The sequence below is a fragment of the Scyliorhinus canicula genome, chromosome 3 (assembly GCF_902713615.1).
Source record: "Scyliorhinus canicula chromosome 3, sScyCan1.1, whole genome shotgun sequence".
Classification (NCBI taxonomy): Eukaryota; Metazoa; Chordata; class Chondrichthyes; order Carcharhiniformes; family Scyliorhinidae; genus Scyliorhinus; species Scyliorhinus canicula.
In genome coordinates this window covers 91,319,189-91,341,590 of record NC_052148.1, presented here as the reverse complement: position 1 = coordinate 91,341,590, position 22,402 = coordinate 91,319,189, and the positions used below count along the sequence as shown (strand labels likewise).

Below are 22,402 nucleotides of genomic sequence, written 5' to 3'. Positions count from 1 at the left end.
AGAGGTACACATTGCAGAGGTGCTGCAGAGCATGTCCCAGTCAGAGGTACACATTGCTGAGGCACTGCGTAGCATGTCCCAGTCAGAGGTACACATTGCAAAGGTGCTGCTGAGCATGTCCCAGTCAGAGGTACACATTGCTGAGGTGCTGCAGAGCATGTCCCAGTCAGAGGTAGACATTGCTGAGGCGCTGCGTAGCATGTCCCAGTCAGAGGTACACATTGCTGAGGCACTGCGTAGCATGTCCCAGTCAGAGGTACACATTGCAGAGGTGCTGCAGAGCATGTCCCAGTCAGAGGTACACATTGCTGAGGCACTGCGTAGCATGTCCCAGTCAGAGGTACACATTGCTGAGGCACTGCGTAGCTTGTCCCAGTCAGAGGTACACATTGCAAAGGTGCTGCAGAGCATGTCCCAGTCAGAGGTACACATTGCTGAGGCACTGCGTAGCTTGTCCCAGTCAGAGATACACATTGTTGAGGCGCTGCGTAGCATGTCCCAGTCAGAGGTACACATTGCTGAGGCGCTGCGTAGCATGTCCCAGTCAGAGGTACACATTGCAAAGGTGCTGCAGAGCATGTCCCAGTCAGAGGTACACATTGCTGAGGCGCTGCGTAGCTTGTCCCAGTCAGAGGTACACATTGCAAAGGTGCTGCGTAGCATGTCCAAGTCAGAGGTACACATTGCTGAGGCACTGCGTAGCATGTCCCAGTCAGAGGTACACATTGCTGAGGCACTGCGTAGCTTGTCCCAGTCAGAGGTACACATTGCTGAGGCACTGCGTAGCTTGTCCCAGTCAGAGGTACACATTGCTGAGGCACTGCGTAGCTTGTCCCAGTCAGAGGTACACATTGCAAAGGTGCTGCAGAGCATGCCCCAGACCCGTCCCATGGAGTGGAAATGGTAGCCACCAGTTCCCTGAGTTCCACCACTCTGATGAGGCCTCATCTCACAGTCAGCACACGGGACAGGGTGGCACGGCTATGCATGAGTTGCTGACAAGTGAGCCAGGGCCTCTGACCCCAGAGCCCCCAGAGGATGCCCACCGGGGGCATCGAAGGCCACGGGACATGGTAAGCAGCTGGCTGCCTCTACCTCTGATGTGCACCTTGGTTACACACCTAGACGTAGCAGTAGAGCTAGGAAGGCAAAGCCCATCGAGGATGGGCACCGGGGTGGGGGATTGGGTGGAAGGGCATAGATAGGTGGGGTGAGGGGGGGGGTGGGGGGGGGGGGGTGGCACCATCGGGAGAGTGGGGAATTGTTACACACAATAAACACCCTTGTACACAACCAATATGATGCCTCTGTTACTTTCTTCCGCAACGCGGCCTACCTCCGATCCCTTGGCCCAACTGGCCAGGCATCCCCGTTTCCCTGTGGCACGCACCCACCTTCCGGCCGTGGACATGTCCCCGGAGCGGTGTCCCATTCCTTGGGTGTTCGAATGGTGTCTGCTGCCTGTGTGGTGTTGCCTCCCGGAGTGTTCAGGTACATTGTTCAGGCATTGTGGGCTGACTAGGATGCTAGGCAATGACTCCCACATGCTACATGGTCCCCCTACCAACGGGAATCCTCTTGGGTTTTGTTAAGTGCTCACTTAACCACGATTGACAATTCCCTTTGAGCAATAGCCTTCAGCCGCATGGCCAGAGGTCTCAGCAGTCAGTGAGGGTTATGGGTGGTTGTTGGGTCAGACGGGCAGGGACAAAGGTTGCGGGTACACACGATCCAGGGGTTGGCACTGTGTAGCCGCATGCGGTTGCCTCATGTTTGCTCCCCAGCGCCTCCTCCACCCTCCCATGGCGGCTCACCCCTGTGGCGAGACCCTCACCCATAGCTGAGGGTCCCCCACCCCCCGCCGAGCACTGGGGTGACAAACCCAGCGCCCCTGGGGTTTTTGCCTGTGAACAAATATGGCTACTCACTTCCTCGGCTCCCCACAGAAGCCCTTCTGCCAGTTACATGTTTTTAAAAGGAGTACTAATCGGCGGCAGCGTGACCACTTTCTGGGGTGGCTGATGAATGATGGGTGGCCATTGGATGACGGGTGGCTCTTATTGATTGTATAGAAATAGGGCTTAAGTGGTGATAATTGGTTTCTTGCCACGCTACGGCGAGATCCCGATTTCGCCTACGGGAGTGGGCCGGTTGTATCGCAAACTGTTTGTCGTCTCTCAGGATTGGCCTTTCCTGCTATTCACCGGCCTCGTTTCGCTCGAGTGAGAGCACAACGAGGCTTGAGAGGCGCATCCTGATGTGTCACCTCTGGCTATCTCTGAGGCATAAAACACACTTCCTGTGCTAATTCTTCACCTCAATGATTATGACACAACATCAAATCTGCATAGCAAAAGACAATTAATACCTGGCTGGGTACAAAGTGTGCACTGAATCCTACTTGTGCCATTTCCAGTAGGAAAGTATCTTCATTTTTATTGCTTGTCCCTAGAAGAATAAAAAAATATAACTATAAAACATGCTATTTTACTGAAATCTAACGGGCTGGATTCCCCCGCTCTGCCCGCCGCAGGAACGCCACGGGCGAGGTGCCGACACTGGAACAATCCATTGGCCTTCAGCGGGCTTCTCCGGTCACTGGTCGAACGCAGCCAGAGAATACCATCCAATACGTTATTTCTGCCACATTTTTAATTAATTTTAATCAGTTGGAAGCCAACTAGTTAGATTTCTTGGCCCTTGAAATAATATCGTTTAAGCTCCTTTGAGCCTGCTCTGCCATTTTATCTGATCATGGCCTATCCTCTCACTCAATGCCATATTCTGCTTTCACCCTACATCCTTTGATGCCATTAAAATCAAAAATATTGTCTGAATACATTCAATGACTTGGCCTCCACAGCCTTCTGTGATAGAGAATTCCATTGGTTCACTACCTTTGAGTGAAGATATTTTTCCTCATCTCAGTCCTAGATGGTCTACCTCGTATCCCGGGACTGTGACGCCTGGTTCCAGGTTCCCAAACCAGGAAAAACATCCTTCCTGCATTTAGTCTGTCCAGCCCTTTTAGAATTTTATATGTTTCAATCAGATCTAAACTCTAGTGAATACAGACCCAGTCAGACTAATCTTTCCTCTAAGGACAGACCCACCAACCTGGTATCAGCCGAGTGAACCTCTGCTGCACTCCCTCAATGGCAAGTATATCTTTTCTTTGGTAGGGAGTCCAAAACTGCAAGCAATACTCCAGGTGAGGTCTCACCAAGGACTTGTATAACTGCAGCAAGACATCTCTACTTCTGAACACAAATCCTCTTGCAATGAAGGCCAACATACCATTTCCCTTTCTAATTGCTTGCTGAACCTACCACTTTCATTGACTGGTGTCCAAGGACACACAGATCCCTTTGTATATCCACGCTTCTCAATATATCACCATTTAAGTAAGACTCTTCCTTTCTGTTTTTCACACTCAAGTGTCTAACTTTCGCTGTATTCCCACTTCCTTCAACCATCTAACATTCTTGACGTCTGCTTCTAACTCTTGTAGTATATTCCATGATCCTACAATCCTTTTCGAAAAAATTTTGCCTCTGGTTTAAATTCCTTAAATTTTATCATGTATTTATATCTCCTTGTAGTCAGATCAACCATTGGAAACAGTTTGTTTTCCTCTGAACCATGTTTCAGAATTTTAGACACATTAATCAATTCATCCCACGATGTCCTCTGTCCCAATGAAAACATCCCCAATTTTGCAAGTCATTTAAAAAAATAATTATTTCCTCACACCAGACAGTATCCTGTAGAATCTGCTCTGCCTCAACCTCCTTTCTAAAGAGCCACTCCGTGTCATTCCGGCAGTCTTTAAGATGGATTAATTATTTAAAATTCACCAATAGGATGAAATAAAAATGTAAGAATGTAGAATACTTTGAAGGAAACACGAAGGAAGATTTACCTTCAATACTAAAGATACGTTCTCGGAGAGCCCCAGCTATTTCTATCAAGGCAGCTTCTGAAGATACGTTGAAAAAATGCTTCTCTTTCGGGTCACTTGCAATAGACTTGATTTCATTGATTAACTTGTCTGGGTTTATGTTATGTCTTGCGTAATATCCAAGAACCTATGGAATAAAAGAAAAATGAATTCTGTTACATGGAAGTAAATTGGACACTTTTGCCAGCTGTACCAAATTCAATATTTTTTTTCAATTGTTCAGATTCACAAATTGAGTTTGCCTGGGATGTTAACTTAATTCAGTGGCAACAGCCTCATATCTCAGTTAAGAGATAATGGGCTATAAAAAAAGATAGATTCACGGTGCAGGATATGCACTCAATGGTGCATCCACAAATGTCAATGCCAGAGGACAGCGAGGTTTCTGGAACTCATTCCAGCAGCCCTCCATCCTAAAGAGGAAACCAGGGACCCTTGTACACCCATAGGGAAGAGGATAACGCTGGCGCACAGTCCGTGGTCATCTACCCAGGTTACTCCAGGAGTGTCGACCCTATCTGAATCCTCTCTTCCTGTGACCACCTCAGCTCCAGCTGCACAGGGGGAGGAGGGTGGCACTGCTCACAGCAAGACTGCGGAAGCAGGCCAGTGTCCTCCAGGTCTCGGCCTGCAGAGGACACCCGCGAGGTCATTACAGATAGCAGGACGTGGTAGTCAACAGGCTGTCTCTACCTCCGTTGTGGGTGCTGGGGAAGCACCAAGATGTTGTGGCAGGTTTAAGAAGGTCACCAAGGATGACCTTAGATCTGGAGAGGCAAAACTCTCTGGTTGACATCACCATGATATAATCCTTCTCACTGAGCGTAAGCGAGCTTCGATCAGCCAAACGGGAGTCAGACATTCACAGAAGCTCTTTGAGGATGTATTCACTATCTCCATTGTAAGTCGTCATCATCCTCCTGCAATGTAGGGACTAAATGCAATTGTTTCCCCTGCCCCCCATGACACCAGCCTTATTAGTGAGAGTGTGCACTACCCGCAGTCAGACAGAGTGTAATGTTCATAGAAGGGATGTGAGTATGATAGAATGTCCGCATTGGTTTGCCTCATCAGCCTCCATGAATCGAGCGGCAATGAGTGCATCTTGAGCTCTTCTGACCCCTCTAGTTATCACCATTGTCTTGTGGTCGACATCCTCTCCCACCAGGACCTTCTCTTCCACATCCATGTCTTCTTCATCAAAGGAAATGTGCCGCTCCTCCATGAGGACAGTACGGTAGCCCAAGTGGTTAGCACTGTGGCTTCACAGCGCCAGGGTCCCAGGTTCGATTCCCTGCTGGGTCACAGTCTGTGCGGAGTCTGCACGATCCCCCCGTGTCTGCGTGGGCTTCCTCCGGGTGCTCCGGGTTCCTCTCACAGTCCAAAGACGTGCAGGTTAGGTGGATCAGCCATGCTAAATTGCCCTTAGTGTCCAAAAAGGTTAGGCGGGGTTATTGGGTAACGGGGATAGGGTGGAAGTGTGGGCTTAAGTGTGTCGGTGCAGACTCGATGGGCCAAATGGCCTCTTTCTGCACTGGATGTTCTATGTCCATCTCCTCCTCAAGCAGGGTACAACAGACGAGCACAATGCGTGACACCCTACGTGGACTGTACTGCGGAGCTCCACTAGACCTCCACCAAAGTGCGAATAGCAGCATGAGCCTTGTTGTATCTGGTCTCAGCTGCACTCTGTGGTCTCTGCACAGGCGCCATCAGTCATGTCCTCAATGAGTAACCGTTGTTCCCAAATATCAAACCCTGTCGCCGCTGTGGCCCAGCAAACATGCCAGGGATTTGAGAGCAGCTCAGAATATATGAGTCATGCACAGTCCCTGGGAACTGAGCACACACCTGGAGGATTCACTTCATATGGTCACAGACCAGCTCAATGTCAGGGAGTGGAAGTTCTTGAGGTTCATGAACTGCACTCCTTGATGACATAAAGGTTGGAGAGCCATGTGAGTGCAGTCAATGGAAACCTACTCCTGTTGAAAGCCGGACATCTGGTGAACCCATGGCACACTTGCATCCTGGCTTGCCTGATCCCAGTCAAAATGGATCTAGTTGTACACCCTGGCAAATATTGCGCCATGGCACCATTTAGCACTGGTCCACGCAAACGTGGGCAAGGCTTAACGGCAGCTGGGAGGAGGTCTTCCAGGCCATTTGAGGCCCCCGGGTGGTTGAGCTCGGCGCAGGGTGGTACCTACGCTCTGTTGTTGGCACCCGGCCATATTGACAGTGCCACCCTGGCACTGCCAGGATGATGGTGGCACTGCCAGGTTGACTGCCAGAGGCTGCAGTGTTCTAGGTTGGCATTGCCAAGGTGCCTGGGTGCCAGGTTTCAGGGTTCGGGCCTGGGTGTGCCTTGCCCTTAGGTGAGGGAGGGCTCGAGGACCCCCCAAAAGGTAAATTGGGGAAGTAATCTGTAATCCAGAGGCCGCGGTGGAGAGCAGAGCTCATCAATGCAGGAAGTGAGGTAAGTGTGGCCTCGGCAGGACGCTTCTCGCCAAAGCCAAAATAAACAGCAGAACCCCGTTAGATAGAGGGGTTGTTCTCGGCGCTGCAGGTGCCAAGAAACACCCGGCAATATGCACCCCAAAACAGAACTCTGTTTTTTGCATGTTAAATCGTACCCAAGGTCTCTCTACAGTTGTCTGACACAAATTCCAGTTATACTGTAGTTTAGAATCTAGTAAGACAGAAAATTAAAGTTGGCAGCATAAGTCACTAATTTGGCATCATCTGAAGAACTGTATCCAATTCTGGGCACAGGATGTGAAGGGATTGCAGAGAGTACAGAAGAGATTCACAAGAATGATTCCAGGGATAAATTGTAGCTATGATGATAGATTGGAGTGTTTGGGACTGTTGCCATTTGGAGAAAAGAATGCTGAGAAGAAATTTGACAGGGGTATTGGAGATCCTGAGGAGTATGGACAGGGTAAATAGTTCCCATTCAAGACTGAATCAAGAACAAAAGAGCATAGATGCAAATTAATTGGTAAAAGGAGTAAAAGTGATGCGAGGGAAAAATAATTCACCCAGAGAGTGGTTGGGGATTGGAACAAACTCACTGAGAGGGTGAGTGAGGTAGGTTCGATCGAGGTATTCAAAAGGGAATTGGATTGCTATCTGAAATTAAAGATGATGGAGCGATTCCAGTGTTGGAATGGAGTAGGCACTGTAAGAAGTCTTACAACACCAGGTTAAAGTCCAACAGGTTTATTTGGAATCATTAGCTTTTGCAACGCAGCTCCTTCCTCAGGTGAGTCACCCGAGGAAGGAGCTACACTCCGAAAGCTAGTGATTCTGAATAAATCTGTTGGGCTTTAACCTGGTATTGTAAGACTTCTTACTGTGAAAATAAAGAATATGCAAAGTTACACGGATAAGGCGAGGGTGTGGGACTAGGTAGAAGTCTTTCAGAGAACCAGTGTAGATTTGAAGGGCTGATTGGCCTCCTTCTGATAGGTGAAGATTCTGTATTAGTCAATAAGTGTTTACGTTTACCTGATATCTGCAATTTGAAGAACGTTTTCATCCATTTAGCATAAAAAGGTGTGATTAAATAACCAATAGCACAATGTCACCTGAATATGACAAACATTTGCCTGACAGAGCCAGCAGTAATTTCCCAGCTAATGTTTTTCTTTGACTGGTGCATCAAACTATGAAATTGTAAAAAATATATTTTCAAAAGATTCTATTGCTCAGTGCATAACTTTGCTAAATATTTTACAACAACTGTTAAACAATTGGTATCTAATTTGCTGACAAAAATGATGACTTTTACTTACAGCAATCCCAAATCGGATTATGTGTTGTTCTTTACAGTCCGCTATCACCTTTGGTAACAAGTGTTTGTCATGAGATTCACCATCAGTTACAACAACCATTACCTTTGTTGCTTTTGGCCTTCCACCATTTTCAGGTAAGAACGCATTTTTCCTGAAATATGACAAAATGGCGTAACACATTTCAAAACTGATCTACTTTCGAGCAAAAATCTGGCAACTTTACTAAAAGTCACTTACCTCAGTGAAATCTATAAGTTAGCAAAATAACTGCCCAGGAATCTATAAGTCTTTCAATCGACATACAGTTGAAGCATCACGTTATTTGGTTTGTAACAAATGGTGACATTAAACTTGAATTATGAATTAAGTATGAGGTAAAGCATACAGCTGTACATTTTTACCTGTGCCAAAAATACTGACTGGCAATGTTACCGTTATAAATTTGTTCAGTCAAAGAGGAGAGGTTGGAGCGGCAGAGGGTAATAGCTGAGTTGTTGGAGGTAGATAGGAGTTATGCAGAAGATGGAGACACAGTGAAGTTGGAAAAGAGGAAGGAACTACAGGCGAGCTTTGACCGACTATCTACCAGGAAGGCGGTGCGCCAACTGAGGCGAGCAAGGGGTGCAGTTTACGAGCTAAGGCGACATGGAGATAATTGTTCTGGTGAGGGACAGGGCAGGGAAGTTGGCGGTGGCTCTGGATCTGATTAACAAGGTTTTTGAGGAATTTTATGAGAGGTTGTACAGGTCAGAGCCATCTGAGGGAGACCGGGAGATACAGGAATTTTGAGATGGGCTGGAGTACCCGTGGTTAGGGGCGGGGGACAGGGCTACATTAGAAGGAACGATAGTGGAGCAGGAGATAAAAGATGCGATTGGGAGGATGCAATCGGGGAAGGTGGTAGGGCCACATGGGTTTCCGGTGGAATATTATAAAATCTCAAAAATAAGCTGGCACCCCTGATGGTGGGAATGTTTGAGGAGGCGATAGGGAAGGGGATGTTGCCACAAACTTTGGGGCAGGCAAGATTTCCCTGTTGCTTAAAAAAGATAAGGATCCAACGGAGTATGGGTCGTATCGGCCCATATCACTTCTGAATGTGGACGCAAAAGTATTGGCGAAGGTACTGGTGGGTAGGCTGGAGGGGTGTCTCCCGAAGGTGACAGGAGAAGATCAGACAGGGTTTGTGAGAGGGAGGCAGCTCTTTTCAAACATTTGAACCTGGATATGTCACGGGCGGAGGGGAAGGAAACAGAGGTGGTTGTGGCATTGGACGCTGAGAAGACCGGGTAGAATGGGGGTTATTGATGGCAGTTCTGGAGCGGTTTGGGATTGGACCAAGATTTGTGGACTGGGTAAAGCTACTATATAAGGAGCCGCGGGCAAGTGTCCACACAAACAACATCAGCTCGAGATATTTTTCTCTCCATCATGGGACTAGGCAGGGATGTCCTATGTCCCCCCTGCTGTTTGCACTCGCGATTGAGCTGTTGGCCATCGCATTAAGAAGTTCGGGACTATGGAAAGGAATAATGTCGGGGGGGGGGGGGGGGTGGAAAGAGCATAGGGTGTCCTTATATGCCGATGACTTGCTGTTATATGTGTCTGAAGCGAATGTGTCAATAGGGGGAATATTGGAGCTGCTTCGAGTATTTGGGTCTTTCTCGGGGTACAAACTAAATCTTGACAAGAGTGAATATTTTGCGGTGTCTCAGCTGGGGGTGGAGGCAGGGGTAGGGGGACTGCCATTCCGTAGGGCAGGGACTCACTTTAGGTATCTGGGGGTGCAGGTTGCTCGGAATTGGGGGGGGGGGGGGGAGCCTCCGTAGGTACAACATTTCTAGTTTGGTGAGGAGAGCTGATCTGGAAAGGTGGGATGGTCTCCTTCTGTCACTGGCGGGTCAGGTACAGGCGGTTAAAATGAACGTGTTGCCACGATTTCTGTTTATTTTCCAATACCTGCCGATTTTCCTGCCAATGGCATTTTTTAGAGAGATGGAAGGAATGATTGCCTCGTTCATACGGGGAGAGAAGGTGGTCAGAGTTAGAAAGGTGCTGCTACAGAGGGGAAGGCAGGCAGGGGGCTTGGGTCTTCTGAACCTGATGTATTATTTATTACTGGGCAGCAAATGTGAAGAAGGTGTGGAGCTGGATCAGAGGGGTTGACTCCCAATGGGTCAGAATGGAGGAGAGTTTGTGCAGGGGGTCGAGATTGAAGGTGCTAGCAACAGCGCCGCTCCCGATGGCCCGGGAAAATACTCAGGGAGTCCGGTAATAATAGCTTCATTGAGAATTTGCAGGCAGTTTCGCCAACACTTCGGCTTAGAACATAGAACAGTACAGCACAGAACAGGCCCTTCGGCCCTCAATGTTGTGCCGAGCCATGATCACCCTACTCAAACCCACGTATCCACCCTATACCCGTAACCCAACAACCCCCCCCTTAACCTTACTTTTATTAGGACACTACGGGCAATTTAGCATGGCCAATCCACCTAACCAGCACATCTTTGGACTGTGGGAGGAAACCGGAGCACCCGGAGGAAACCCATGCACACAGGGGGAGGACGTGCAGACTCCACACAGACAGTGACCCAGCTGGGAATCGAACCTGGGACCCTGGAGCTGTGAAGCATTTATGCTAACCACCATGCTACCCTGCTGCCCCAGTGTCAAGTGTCAAGTGGCAAGGGGCAGTGTCAAGCCAAATGCCGATTCGGAGAACCACAGATTTGAGCCAGGGAAGCGGGATGGAAATTTTTGAAAATGGAAGGAGAAGGGGATTAAGACACTAAAAGATTTGTTTCTTGGGGGTTGGTTTGCAGGATTGAAGGAGCTGGAAGTGAAATATGGGCTGGTGCAGGGGGAAATGTTTAGATATATGCAGATTCGAGATTTTGCCAGAAAGGAGATACAGAGCTTCCCGGTGGAGCCGGCCTCCACATTGCTGGAGGAGGTGCTGACGACAGGGGGACTGGAGAAGGGGGTAGTGTCGGTGGTTTCCGGAAATATTTTGAAAGAGGAGAAAGCACAACTGGAAGGCATCAAAGCAAAGTGGGAGGAAAAGTTGGGAGAGGATATGGAGGAGGGGTTCTGGAGTGAGGTGCTTCGGAGAGTGCACGCCTCCACCTCGTGCGCGAGGTTGCGGCTGATACAGCTGAAGGTGGTATACATGTTTCACACCTCACGAGGGCGAGGATGAGCTAATTCTTTGAAGGGGTAAAAGATGTGTGTGAACATTGCGGGGGGGCCCCCCGCAAATCACATTCACGTGTTTTCGTCCTGTCCAAAACTGGAGGATTAGGGTAATCTCTAAAGCGGTGCACGTAAAACTGGACCCGGGCCCTCAGGGGGCCATATTCAGGGTGTTGGACCAGCCAGGGTAGGAAATGGGTGCGGAGGCAGATGCTGTAGCCTTCGCCTCATTGATCGCCCGAAAGCGGTTCCTGATAGGATGGAGAGCAACCTCTCCACCCTGTGCCCTGGTGTGGCGGGGGGACCTGTTGGAATTCTTGAGAAGGTTAAGTTTGAACTGAGGGGAAGGATGGAGGGGTTCTACAATTCATGGGCATTATTTATTATGTACTTTCAAGAACTTAACATCGAACATTAGTTGGGGTGGGGGTGGGGACTGTGTGTGTTAATGGTGACTATGGGTGATTCCTGATTCCTTTTTGTTATTTGTTTATGTGAACATGCGGGCTACTGTTTGGGGTTTGGTGGGAAGATGGGATCGTTGTTATTGATGTGGGGATTGACATATTCATTACTGATTATTGTTTATTGTGTTGGTAGGTGTAAATTTGAGAGAAAATGTGAAAAAGGAGAATAAAAATATTTTAAAAATAAAAAAAATAAATTTGTTGAGTTAAACATCCACGTCCTATGGGTACATTTGTTATTTGTTCTTTTGCTGTTATTTATTTAAATCATGTAGGTTTCTAAAGTAGATGGTGTCCCACACAGTGCTGTAACCGTGGACTCAATTATGTTGCAAAGTTGATCTTCTCATGATATTATCCATCGACTTGTAGAAACATTTTAGGTCTCCATCACATTCTGAAGTACTCCATTTTGTATAAAACACCAATGGATGATAACTGAACAATATTCAAAAAATATGTACAAAAAGAGAGAGACAAAGAGGAACAGGTTGTCTGTGTCTTGCTGTACAAAAGGCTCTTGTAGAAACAAGGGTAGAGGCAACTGATTGCCAACTGCAACAATAATTCAAGGCGGGGGGGGGGGGGGGGGGGGTGTGGTGAGCAGTGGCTCAGTGTTATTGTCACTGGACTAGTAATCCAGAGACTCTGGAATTCTAATCCCAACACGGCAGACATTCAAATTGAATTCGATGAAAATCTGGAATTAAAAAGTTTGGAGTTGGCCATGAAACTATTGCCAGTTGTTGTAAAAACCCATCTGGTTCACTGATGTACTTCAGAAAAGGAAATCTGCCCTCCTTACAAGGTTTGGCCTACATATGACTCCAGGCCCACATAGCGATGCAGTTGACTCTTCACTGCACCCCTCTGAAATGGCCTAGCAAACCACTCAGTTCAAGGGCAATTAGGGATGGGCAACTAATGCTGGCCCAGCCAGCGACACCCACATCCCAAGAACAATCTAAAAAATGAACTGTTCTCTAATTAACCTCAGCACCTTTTATGACACTTCTTCAACTGGTATCCTGAGCAATTACTTTAAAGGGACAGTTAACAGCTTAACATTCCAACAGGAGGTTTGTGAGGAGTGCCATAGGAGATCAGCTGGTATTTTGGATAACAAAATAGACACAATGGTGAGAATCTTTCTGACGGCAGGATATCCCCCCACCACCACCACCAGAGAAATCGGTAGGGAACACATTCCCCTTATTCAGGAGGAGCGCTAAGTGGCTGGAGCTGAGACTTCTGCCCTCATTCTGGCAGAAGACTCACAGGCAATCCTACCATCCCAGCAGCACCACAGGAAGTGTTGGCCACAACTGGGACTATAAGTGTCACAACCCCAGGACACACATGCACCTCAAATCTGCACGTTTCCTTACCGCTTTTTTCGGACAATAAAGGTAGTTTTAAATGAATTAGATTTGTATTGAGAAACATTAGAAATAATGTATCGTTTTAAGTGGGTTCAATTTAATGGTTTTGTGTCTGGAAGAGTGAAACCTATAGTTAGATTTATGCTATATTCCTGGGGCGTTGGTTTCAATCCAACTGTGATTCTATTGTACTTAGACAGGATGTGGAGATGCCAGCGTTGGGCTGGGGTAGGCACAGTAAGTAGTCTTACAACACAGGTTAAAGTCCAACAGGTTTATTTTGAATCATGAGCTTTCGAAAGTTCATGATTCCTAATAAACCTGTTGGACTTTAACCTGGTGTTATTTGACTTCTCACTGTATTTAAAAAGGGCTATGGTGTGAAGGGTCAATAAACCAGCATTAGTTGCTTAGTACCTGGGGCCTTATCAGCATTTAAGTTTTAGTTTAGATAATTTGATTTCAGTTGGAGATAGGTGATGGGAGAGAAGGGAGCTCCCACAGTTCTGCTAGAAGCAATTAGTCTTAGAAAGCTAAAGAGGGAACAACTCTCTCAGCCTTGCTATTTACTTATCATTTTTCTATTCTACTTCACTAGGGACAGTGGGCAGCACGGTAGCATGGTGGTTAGCATAAATGCTTCACAGCTCCAGGGTCCCAGGTTCGATTCCCGGCTGGGTCACTGTCTGTGCGAAGTCTGCACGTCCTCCCCGTGTGTGCGTGGGTTTCCTCCGGGTGTTCCGGTTTCCTCCCACAGTCCAAAGATGTGCAGGTTAGGTGGATTGGCCATGCTAAATTGCCCGTAGTGTCCTAAAAAGTAAGGTTAAGGGGGGGGGGGTTGTTGGGTTACGGGTATAGGGTGGATACATGGGTTTGAGTAGGGTGATCATTGCTCGGCACAACATCGAGGGCCGAAGGGCCTGTTCTGTGCTGTACTGTTCTATGTTCTAAGTTGAAACTGAGCATCGTGGAATAATTGCACCAAATGGATCCACAGCAAGCTTGAACCTTTGAAGCACCAGGAAGTGATTAACCACAGAGGCTGTTTCGTTTTCAAGATGAACATAGAACATAGAACAGTACAGAACAGGCCCTTCGGCCCTCAATGTTGTGCCGAGCCATGATCACCCTACTCAAACCCACGTATCCACCCTATACCTGTAACCCAACAACCCCCCACTTAACCTTACTTTTATTAGGACACTACGGGCAATTTAGCATGGCCAATCCACCTAACCCGCACATCTTTTGGACTGTGGGAGGAAACCGGAGCACCCGGAGGAAACCCACGCACACAGGGGGAGGACGTGCAGACTCCACACAGACAGTGACCCAGCCGGGAATCGAACCTGGGACCCTGGAGCTGTGAAGCATTTATGCTAACCACCATGCTACCCTGCTGCCCCCATGAAGTTGGTTTGTCACTTTTGCACCATACTCCGCAAGGAGGCGGATGAGTTTCTTGTGTTACTTCCCATGGAGTAATGGTTGAGAAAACAGATGCTGGAATTCTAAAGTCCCGCTAGTTAAGGAAACTACTGAAATGAAGAGACATTTTCAAGAAGTCTGGAGTTAACGGAATAGAGGAAACGATTCTCTATTCGTTTAACCAGAACAGATTATTGTTCAGTAAAGCCACAGAGGGTTGAAAATGCAGTGGATCGTGAGAGGCCAGAAGTAGTAGTGTTATGGTTTGTGAGAAATGACTAGTTTGGGGGCATATTTGAAGTAATTGTGGAAACGGGTGGCTGGGCCTCAGAGCTTGTGTAAAAGCTTTTAAGACAAAGGAAACCTGAAGGGCAAGGTGTAAAAGTGAAACCTTGATGCAAGCAGTGGAGGGAAAGTATAAGTTAAAAGAAGATTTGTGACTTTTAAAAGTGGAATTTGAATTCACTCCTGTGGAAGCAAGAGTTCAGTGAGCCAAAATGGCTTACATTATATGAATCATCTGGGAGTGGGATTTTGAGGATAAATCCACAGACATTCACTTGGGTTCAGTATGTCTTACCACAGTCATCTTTTGTGCTTAAAAGGCACTCTGTCAATTAGACCATTGTAGCTTAAGATGTACTTTGCAATCCGTGGTAATCTTAAAATCTATGTGTAATTGTTAAGCTAAGGAGAGTATTGCATCTTAGTCCAATTTTTTCATGTTGAACAAATGTTTTTTTCTTGTTGCAAAAATTAATTAGTGGCCCTGTGACTCTGTTCCTCCATGTTTTTAAAAAGTAAACGTTACAGTCTTTTGAGCCAGGATTCCATTCTGGGATCTTCCCATCCAGTTATAACATCCTAACAGCTTCCTCATGGGCAGTGGGTTCCAGGTCATTATGAAAACGAAATGAAAAAATGAAAATTGCTTATTGTCACAAGTAGGCTTCAATGAAGTTACTGTGAAAAGCCCCTAGTCGCCACATTCCGGCGCCTGTCCGGGGAGGCTGGTACGGGAATCGAACCGTGTTGCTGGCCTGCTTGGTCTGCTGTAAAAGCCACCGATTTAGCCGAGTGAGCTAAACCAGCCCATTCGCTGTGTATAAAAAGTTCTTCCTCAAATTCCGCCTGCATCTCTTGCCCAAAGCCTTAAATTTGTGTCGCCTAGTCCTTGTGCTATCAGCTAACAGGAACTGCATTTTCCATCTACCTTAGGTTGCACCGTGGGCGGCATAGTAGCACAATGATTAGCACTGTTGTTTCTAAGCTCCAGGGTCCGAGGTTCAATTCCCGGCTTGGGTCACTGTCTGTATGGAGTCTGCACGTTCTCCTTGTGTCTGTGTGGGTTTCCTCTGGGTGCTCCTGTTTCCTCCCACAGTCCAAAGATGTGCATGTTAGGTAGTTTGGCCATTCTAAATTGCCCTTAGTGTCCAAAAGGTTAGGTGGGGTTACTGGGTTACGGGGATAGTATGGAGATAGGGTGGGCTTAATTAGTGTACTCTTTCCAAGGGCCGGTGCAGACTCGATGGGCCGAATGGCCTCCTTCTGCACTGTAAATTCTCTGATTCTCAGCAAAGTCTGTTTTAATCTTGTACACCTCTATCAAGTCTCACTTCAAATCTTTTTTTTATGAAGGAGAACAGCCACAGCTTTTCCAAATTAACCAGGTAACAAAAATCCCACATCGCTGGAATCATTCTGGCTAACCTCCTCCACACCCTCTCAAGGACCCTCACAGCTTTCCTAAAGTGTGATAACAAGAACTGGATGCAATCCTTTAGTTGTGGCCTAGCCAGAGCTTTGAAAAGTTCAGCATAACTTACTCAATGAAGGGCCACTTAAGAGCCTCTTGCTGCTGTTGCTGGTACTTCAGCAGCGGGTGGTGAGCACCTCACCACACAGGGAGATGTGAACTGTGCTGTGGGAATGTGAACGGCATTGCTCCTGAACAGGCATCCTGTAGCTTATGACAGGCATCTCCAGTGGCAAAGTCCATTCCTCCCACAAGAAGCCCATGACCCTCATAACTGGCAACCACCCCCACCTTCCCCTCCCCCCAACACACAAACACACGCCACCTCACCGGGGTTGCCTGATTGGCCTTGGTAAACTGCTCACCTGAACCCTTGGGCCTCCTTGAACTGGCTGCTGCAGGCCTGATTCAGTCCCATCAGTGACCACACCTCCTGAGGGCTCTGCTGGGACTGAAGTATTAGCCAGCAGTTTCATCTTCTCTTAAAGGAGTGAAATGCAGAAAAGAACTGCCTGATCGATGTAAAATTCAGTCAGGCCTTGCAAGGCCCGCTAGGGCAGGATTGTCAGTGACTTCGAGCTGGTGGATGGGGCCATCAACACCATGTAAAAAGCCAGCCAAAAAAATGAAATTACAAATAAGTAATCATAGATTTGACAACAGCTCAGTAACAAAATTTAAACCAAGGCATTTCTTGTAAACATGAAGCGAATGTGGGAGATCCTCAATCTCGGCACAAATAAAAATATGTATCTACTACCAGCCTATCATAGTTCATCACTGTAACGCCTGAATGAGGATTGTGCGTCAATGTCTCCATCTCTATTCCAAATTTGTTTTTTCTCATTTTATATGTGGGTGGACCTGCTCTGAATTTCCTGCATAAATGGGTTTTATTAGGAAGAAGAAATATTCCAGACAATTATTCCAGCAATATTTTTGTATAAACAATTATAAACAGTTACTTTAAGGCACAAATTACCTTGCAAAGTCAATTGCATCAGCTGTGTTTGTTGATGTTCCTAATTTTTGTCCGATGCCCGCTGCAATCTTCTCAACTTCAGCTGTTGAATTGTATGAGTTCAGCTTGAATTGAAATTTTGCATCTTCACCATACTGTATGATAGACACCTATTTGGATCAGATAGGTGAGATGCTGATGTAGCGATCACGTCACTGCGCTAGTTAATTCAATTATCATTGAATCATCTGGTTTACCTGTGTTCTTTAGAAAAAGAAATCCGCCATCCTTACCTGATCTGGCCTACATGTATTTCCTGACACACAACAATGCTATTGACTCAAATTGCCCTGTGAAATAGCCTGGCATGCCACTCAGTTCAAGGGCAATTAGGGATGGGCAACAAATATTGGCATTACCAATAATGACCACATCCAATGAAAGAATAAATAAACATAAATATAATCACATTTCAGAGCAGGACATAGAAGACAATATTTCATATGCCTTTCAAAATGGCAGCATTACTGGCCCCTAGCTTTGGCTAACATTTTGCCAGAGGGAGGCCCAAACCAGGGAATATTGGGGTGGGTAGAATCATTACCAAAACTACAGGGTGTCCAGATCAACAGAAGTGGAATGCATATTGGCAGTGGGACAGACAGGAAATTCAGCCATTTTATATCCCACAATATTCCTTACATCCTTCTGACAAATTTCCACCAATTTTTCTAACCATCTCTTGAATTTACTGATCCCATCAGCCATTGCTGCCTTCCCTGGCAATCCATTCTATACATTCACTGCATTCTGCATAAAGTGGTCACATCTAAAGTTAAAAACAGAAAATGCTGAAATGCTCAGCAGGACTGGCAGCATCTGTGGAGAAAGAACCAGAGTTAACATTTCAGCTTGATCATCTTTGGTCGAAACTGGAAAAAGTTAGAGATGCACCAGTTTTTTCAGCAAGTACAGCGATAAAGAAAAGGGCAAGGGGAGACAAGTACTAAAGGGAAGGTCTGTGATAGTGTAGAAATGGTATCCCTTTTAAGTGATAAAACAAATGATGGTGATTACATTGAAATTGCCTTTTCATCCTGGCTCTTCTGTTTAACACTACTTTGTGCTTTGAGACAGGACTAAAGCGGCACTGGGGTCTACTGGAACTCTCACCCCTTCTGTGCAGTGAACAAGCCAACAGTATTTGAGTCTGGGTAAAGCAGAACTACTTGCTATACAACGGCCGCAAGCGGGAGCACAAATAGTAATTAATCTCAGACAGATGACTGCCATTAGCAAAGATGTAAGACAAAAAAAAGAGCAAACCATGACAAACAAATATTAGCTTGACTATCTTAAGCTGCATTGTTCTGTTACTCAGCACAAAGAGGTTAGATGCCACTGCAAACCTGAGTCTGTGCAAGATGGACAATCTAGTAGTGCTCTAAAGGGTATTGGTATTCATCCCTGTGATACAATGGGGGCGCTTATAATTCGGGCTAAGGCAGGACCACAGTAGGTGGCTGATGTGACTCCAGCAATTTCCAGGCTAAAGAACCTTTGAGCCTCTCAGTTTTGGTTCACCTTCCAAAAAAGATTGCACAAGTTGGATTTGAAACAAACTAATCCTTTGGGGAGCAAGTGAGCATGAGAGGAAGTGAATGGAGACAGATAAAGATATGAAGCAGGTGGTTCAAAGGAAAAGAGCTAAAGGTAGCATTAGGGGCGCAATGTGAGTGATTGGCGATAGGAAGTGGAGGGGTTACTGAGAAAACATTCTTCTCACTCATGGGGCGAAATTCTCCAACCCCCAGTAGGGTCGGAGAATCGCCTGGGGCCGCCGAAAATCCCGCCCCCGCCGTGGCAGAGATTCTCCGCCACCCAGGAAGTGGCGGTGGCGGGAATCTCACCACTCCGATTGGAGAGGCCCCTGTGGTGATTCTCTGGCCCGGATGGGCCGAAGTCCTGCCGCTGGGAGGCCTCTCCCGCCGCCGAAGTTTGAACCACCTCTGGAACGGCGGGATCAGCGGCACAAGCGTGCCCCGGGGTCCTGGGGGGGCGGGGGTCAATCAAACCCCGGGGGGTGCCCCCACGGTGGCCTGGCCCACGATCGGCCCCCCGCTCAGACTCCGGGCCAGTGCCCTGGGTGCACTATTTCTCCTCTGCGGCCGCCACGGCCTCCGCCATGGCGGAAGCGGAAGAGAACCCCACATCATTTTCATTTTCATTTTCATTTTTCATTTTCATTTCATTTCATTTTCATCGCGCATGCGCCGGCAGTGACGTCAGCGGCCAGCTACCGCTGACGTCACTGCCGGCGCATGCGCCGACCGGCGAAAGCCTTTCGGCCAGCCCCGCTGCCGGGGGCGCCGGTTTTGTGCGCCAGTCTTCTGGTGCCAACCCCTCCGGCGCAGGGCTGGCCCCCAAAGGTGGGGAGAATTCCCCACCTTTGGGGAAGCTCGACCCCTGAGTGGTTGGTGCACTCCCCTACTCCGGGACCCTCCGTCACGCTGGGTAGGGGAGAATCCCGCCCATGGTATGTGGGTGTCCCTGGCTAGGCCTGCATTTCTTGCCCATCCCTAATTGACCTTTTTCAGAGGGTATTTAAGAGTTAACCACATTGCTGTGGATCTCGAATCACATGTAGGTCAGACCAGGTAAGGATGGCAGATATCCTTCCCTAAGGGACATTAGTGAAACAGATGCGTTTTTTTGCAATAATTGACAGTTGTTTCATGGTTAGATTTTTAACTCCAGATTTTAAAAATAAATTGAATTCAAATTTTGCCATCTGGCATGGTGGGATTCAAACCCAGGTGCCATAAAGGAAGTGAAGCAGCAGGGTGAAGAATGATTAATAGTAAAGTTAAGAGGAATGTAATCAACAAGGCCACAATTTCTTCACAGCCTTCAACAGGAAGTGCAACTTTCAGCTATAGGTGACTCCTTTCCCTGCTCCATTTTATTGCACCGCTCTGCTTCCCACACAAGACAGAAGGGAAATTATGGAGAGCAGGATAGAGGAAAAGAGAGAAACATGACAGCAATGGAATATGTGAAAATGCGGACATATTCTCTCAGTTAACATACGTAACACCACAAAACATCCACGATCACTGGGTGCATTTCACACAGGCAACCAAATTCCAGAGCAGTCCTGAGGTGAAGTGGCTCGGAGCTGGAGTGGTAAATTGTGTGTTGAAGTATCAAAACCACTATTATAACATCCGAGACGTTTTCCTTATTTGTATATGAGAAATACTGACACAAACAACAAACATAATAGAAAATAAATCCATAATCATAAAAGAACATTTTAGAAAGCCAAAGAAATGTGGGAAGTAAAATAAAATCTAGTTACCTGAATTTCATGAGGGCCAATGTCTAAACTTCCTGTTAATTTTTTCAGGAAATCTTGGACTGGCTGCCAAGGATAGATACTGTTGGATCCATCCAGCACTATCACAAGATCCGTGTAGGTTCCACAACCTATAAGCAGAATAAAAATAGGAGTTCTAATCATGTGATGTCATATTCCTATGCAGCATCCACTCACTACTAAATTTGATATTCCTATTGCTCTAATGCATAGCCATGTTGCAGTTCCTGTGTATCTGAAACGATAAAGATATAAGGGTAGAGTTTGTGTGCGGGGAGCAGGGGATTATAAAAGATGTGTGCATAAACGTTTGACTAACTTGTTTCAGCTTTTTGATGTGGAAACAGAAAGGGTAAATGCATATGTTGTGGCAACCATGGAGGACACGGGGAATCAGCAATAGATCTCCCTCTGGGCTTCATGGAATATGAATTCCCCTGTTGAGTGGGCAGAAGTTCACACAATAGGAAGTGCATGGCGGGAGTTTAAAACCTGCAGTTCCAAATCTAACCAGCATCTCTGTAGGTCCCCAGGCTGGGACGCAAGTGCTGTAAGCTGTGGCAACAGCCCTTTAATAAAGGGAGTTATTGATAGAAGAATGGCCTTGGCTGGTTTAGCACAGGACTAAATAGCTGGCTTTTAAAGCAGACCAATGCAGGCCAGCAGTGCGGGTTCAATTCCCGTACCGGCCTCCCCTTACAGGTGCTTAACTGTGGCGACTAGGGGTTTTTCATAGTAACTTCATTTGAAGCCTACTTGTGACAATAAGCGATTTTCATTTAATTTAATTTTTCATTCATTTCATTTCATTTTTCATTTCATTTCCATTTCATTCATTGGCGACGAGGAGTAAAACCTGCTTTTTCTGAGCAGTCTTCAGAGTTAAATACAAAGAGCTTCTCCAGGAATAAACAAAATGCCTCTCTTCACTAAATGTGAACCTCATGACGTTAAGGAAGAAGACGGGCCCAAGATTGGGCATGCGTTACTTCTTCTGGGCATTGTGGGAGATGAGAAGCAGAAAGTGATTCTGCCGACAGCATGCAGGGCTCCGACATTAAGCTCTGACGTTGATCTACCCAGATGGGGCCCTGGCTTGAATACTTTTGATGAGCTCATAGACTTAGTGTGCAATCACTATGATCAGAAGCCCTCTGTCATTCTCCAGAGATACCACTTTAATACAGTGGGGAGGACTTTGGTGAAACCTATCACTGAATTTTTAACCAGGTTGTGGAAACTGGATGAACTCTGTGAATTCAGCCCACCCCTGACCAAGATGTTGCAACTCAGATTGGTGTTTGGAATAAACAATGTCACAGCTCAAGAAGAGTTACTGGCAGAGCCCAATCTAGATGAAAAAATGCCATTGAGACAGCGCTATCCCTGGAGCATGCAAAAAAAGGGTTCTGGAGCTACAGAGGGCACCTCGTGTAAAGTAGATGTTATAACCTGCCCGGATCCTATTGACTGGGAACAATTGGTTACCCCATGCTTCTTGGGGAATATGAGCTCTCCCAATGAGGGGGGGTAGGGGGACAAATCCTAATAGTTGCAGTTGTAGAAATAGAGCTGGCAAGTGTGGTACTGACTAGAGAAGGAAGCAGCTGCTCAGGGAAGAAGATAAGGCTGCCAGCACATGTGCAGATATGCCCACTCACAGACAAAGAGACAAGGCAATTAAACTGTATCATCACAAGCTACGCCGACCGGTTAATGATAAAGCTGCTATTAAATGGTCATTCATGAGAGATGGAGGTGGACAGGGGGGATGCTGTCTCCCTCATTGGGAAAAAGATATTTGATCGCCCCAAACTGGTATCCAATCCTTAAGTTTGGAAGGCACTAGAGCCAGATTAGCCACCTACACGGGGAAACTTAACTGATTGAGGGCACCAAAACAATCCCGGTAACCTATAGGCAGCAGTTAGCCCAGCTTCATTGTGCGAGGACAGGGCCATGTCTTATGGGGAGAGATCCTTTCCAGCAGATCAGGCTGGATTGGTTAGAGATTTTCAGGCTGGGCGTTAGATGACTACAAAAAGCTTTCAGCAAATACCCTGTAGTCTTTCA

The 22,402-nt window shown here is 46.9% G+C and overlaps 1 protein-coding gene across 1 annotated transcript in view; it reads right to left on the bottom strand.

Moving 5' to 3' along the window:
• Nucleotides 1-22,402, bottom strand: part of itga2.2 (integrin, alpha 2 (CD49B, alpha 2 subunit of VLA-2 receptor), tandem duplicate 2) — a 222,315-nt gene that overhangs the window by 69,548 nt on the left and 130,365 nt on the right. Inside the window, 5 exon segments of the mRNA XM_038790878.1 lie at nucleotides 2,369-2,448; nucleotides 3,923-4,088; nucleotides 7,762-7,912; nucleotides 16,972-17,120; nucleotides 20,312-20,439. Of these exon segments, the coding sequence (XP_038646806.1) occupies nucleotides 2,369-2,448; nucleotides 3,923-4,088; nucleotides 7,762-7,912; nucleotides 16,972-17,120; nucleotides 20,312-20,439 (674 nt within the window).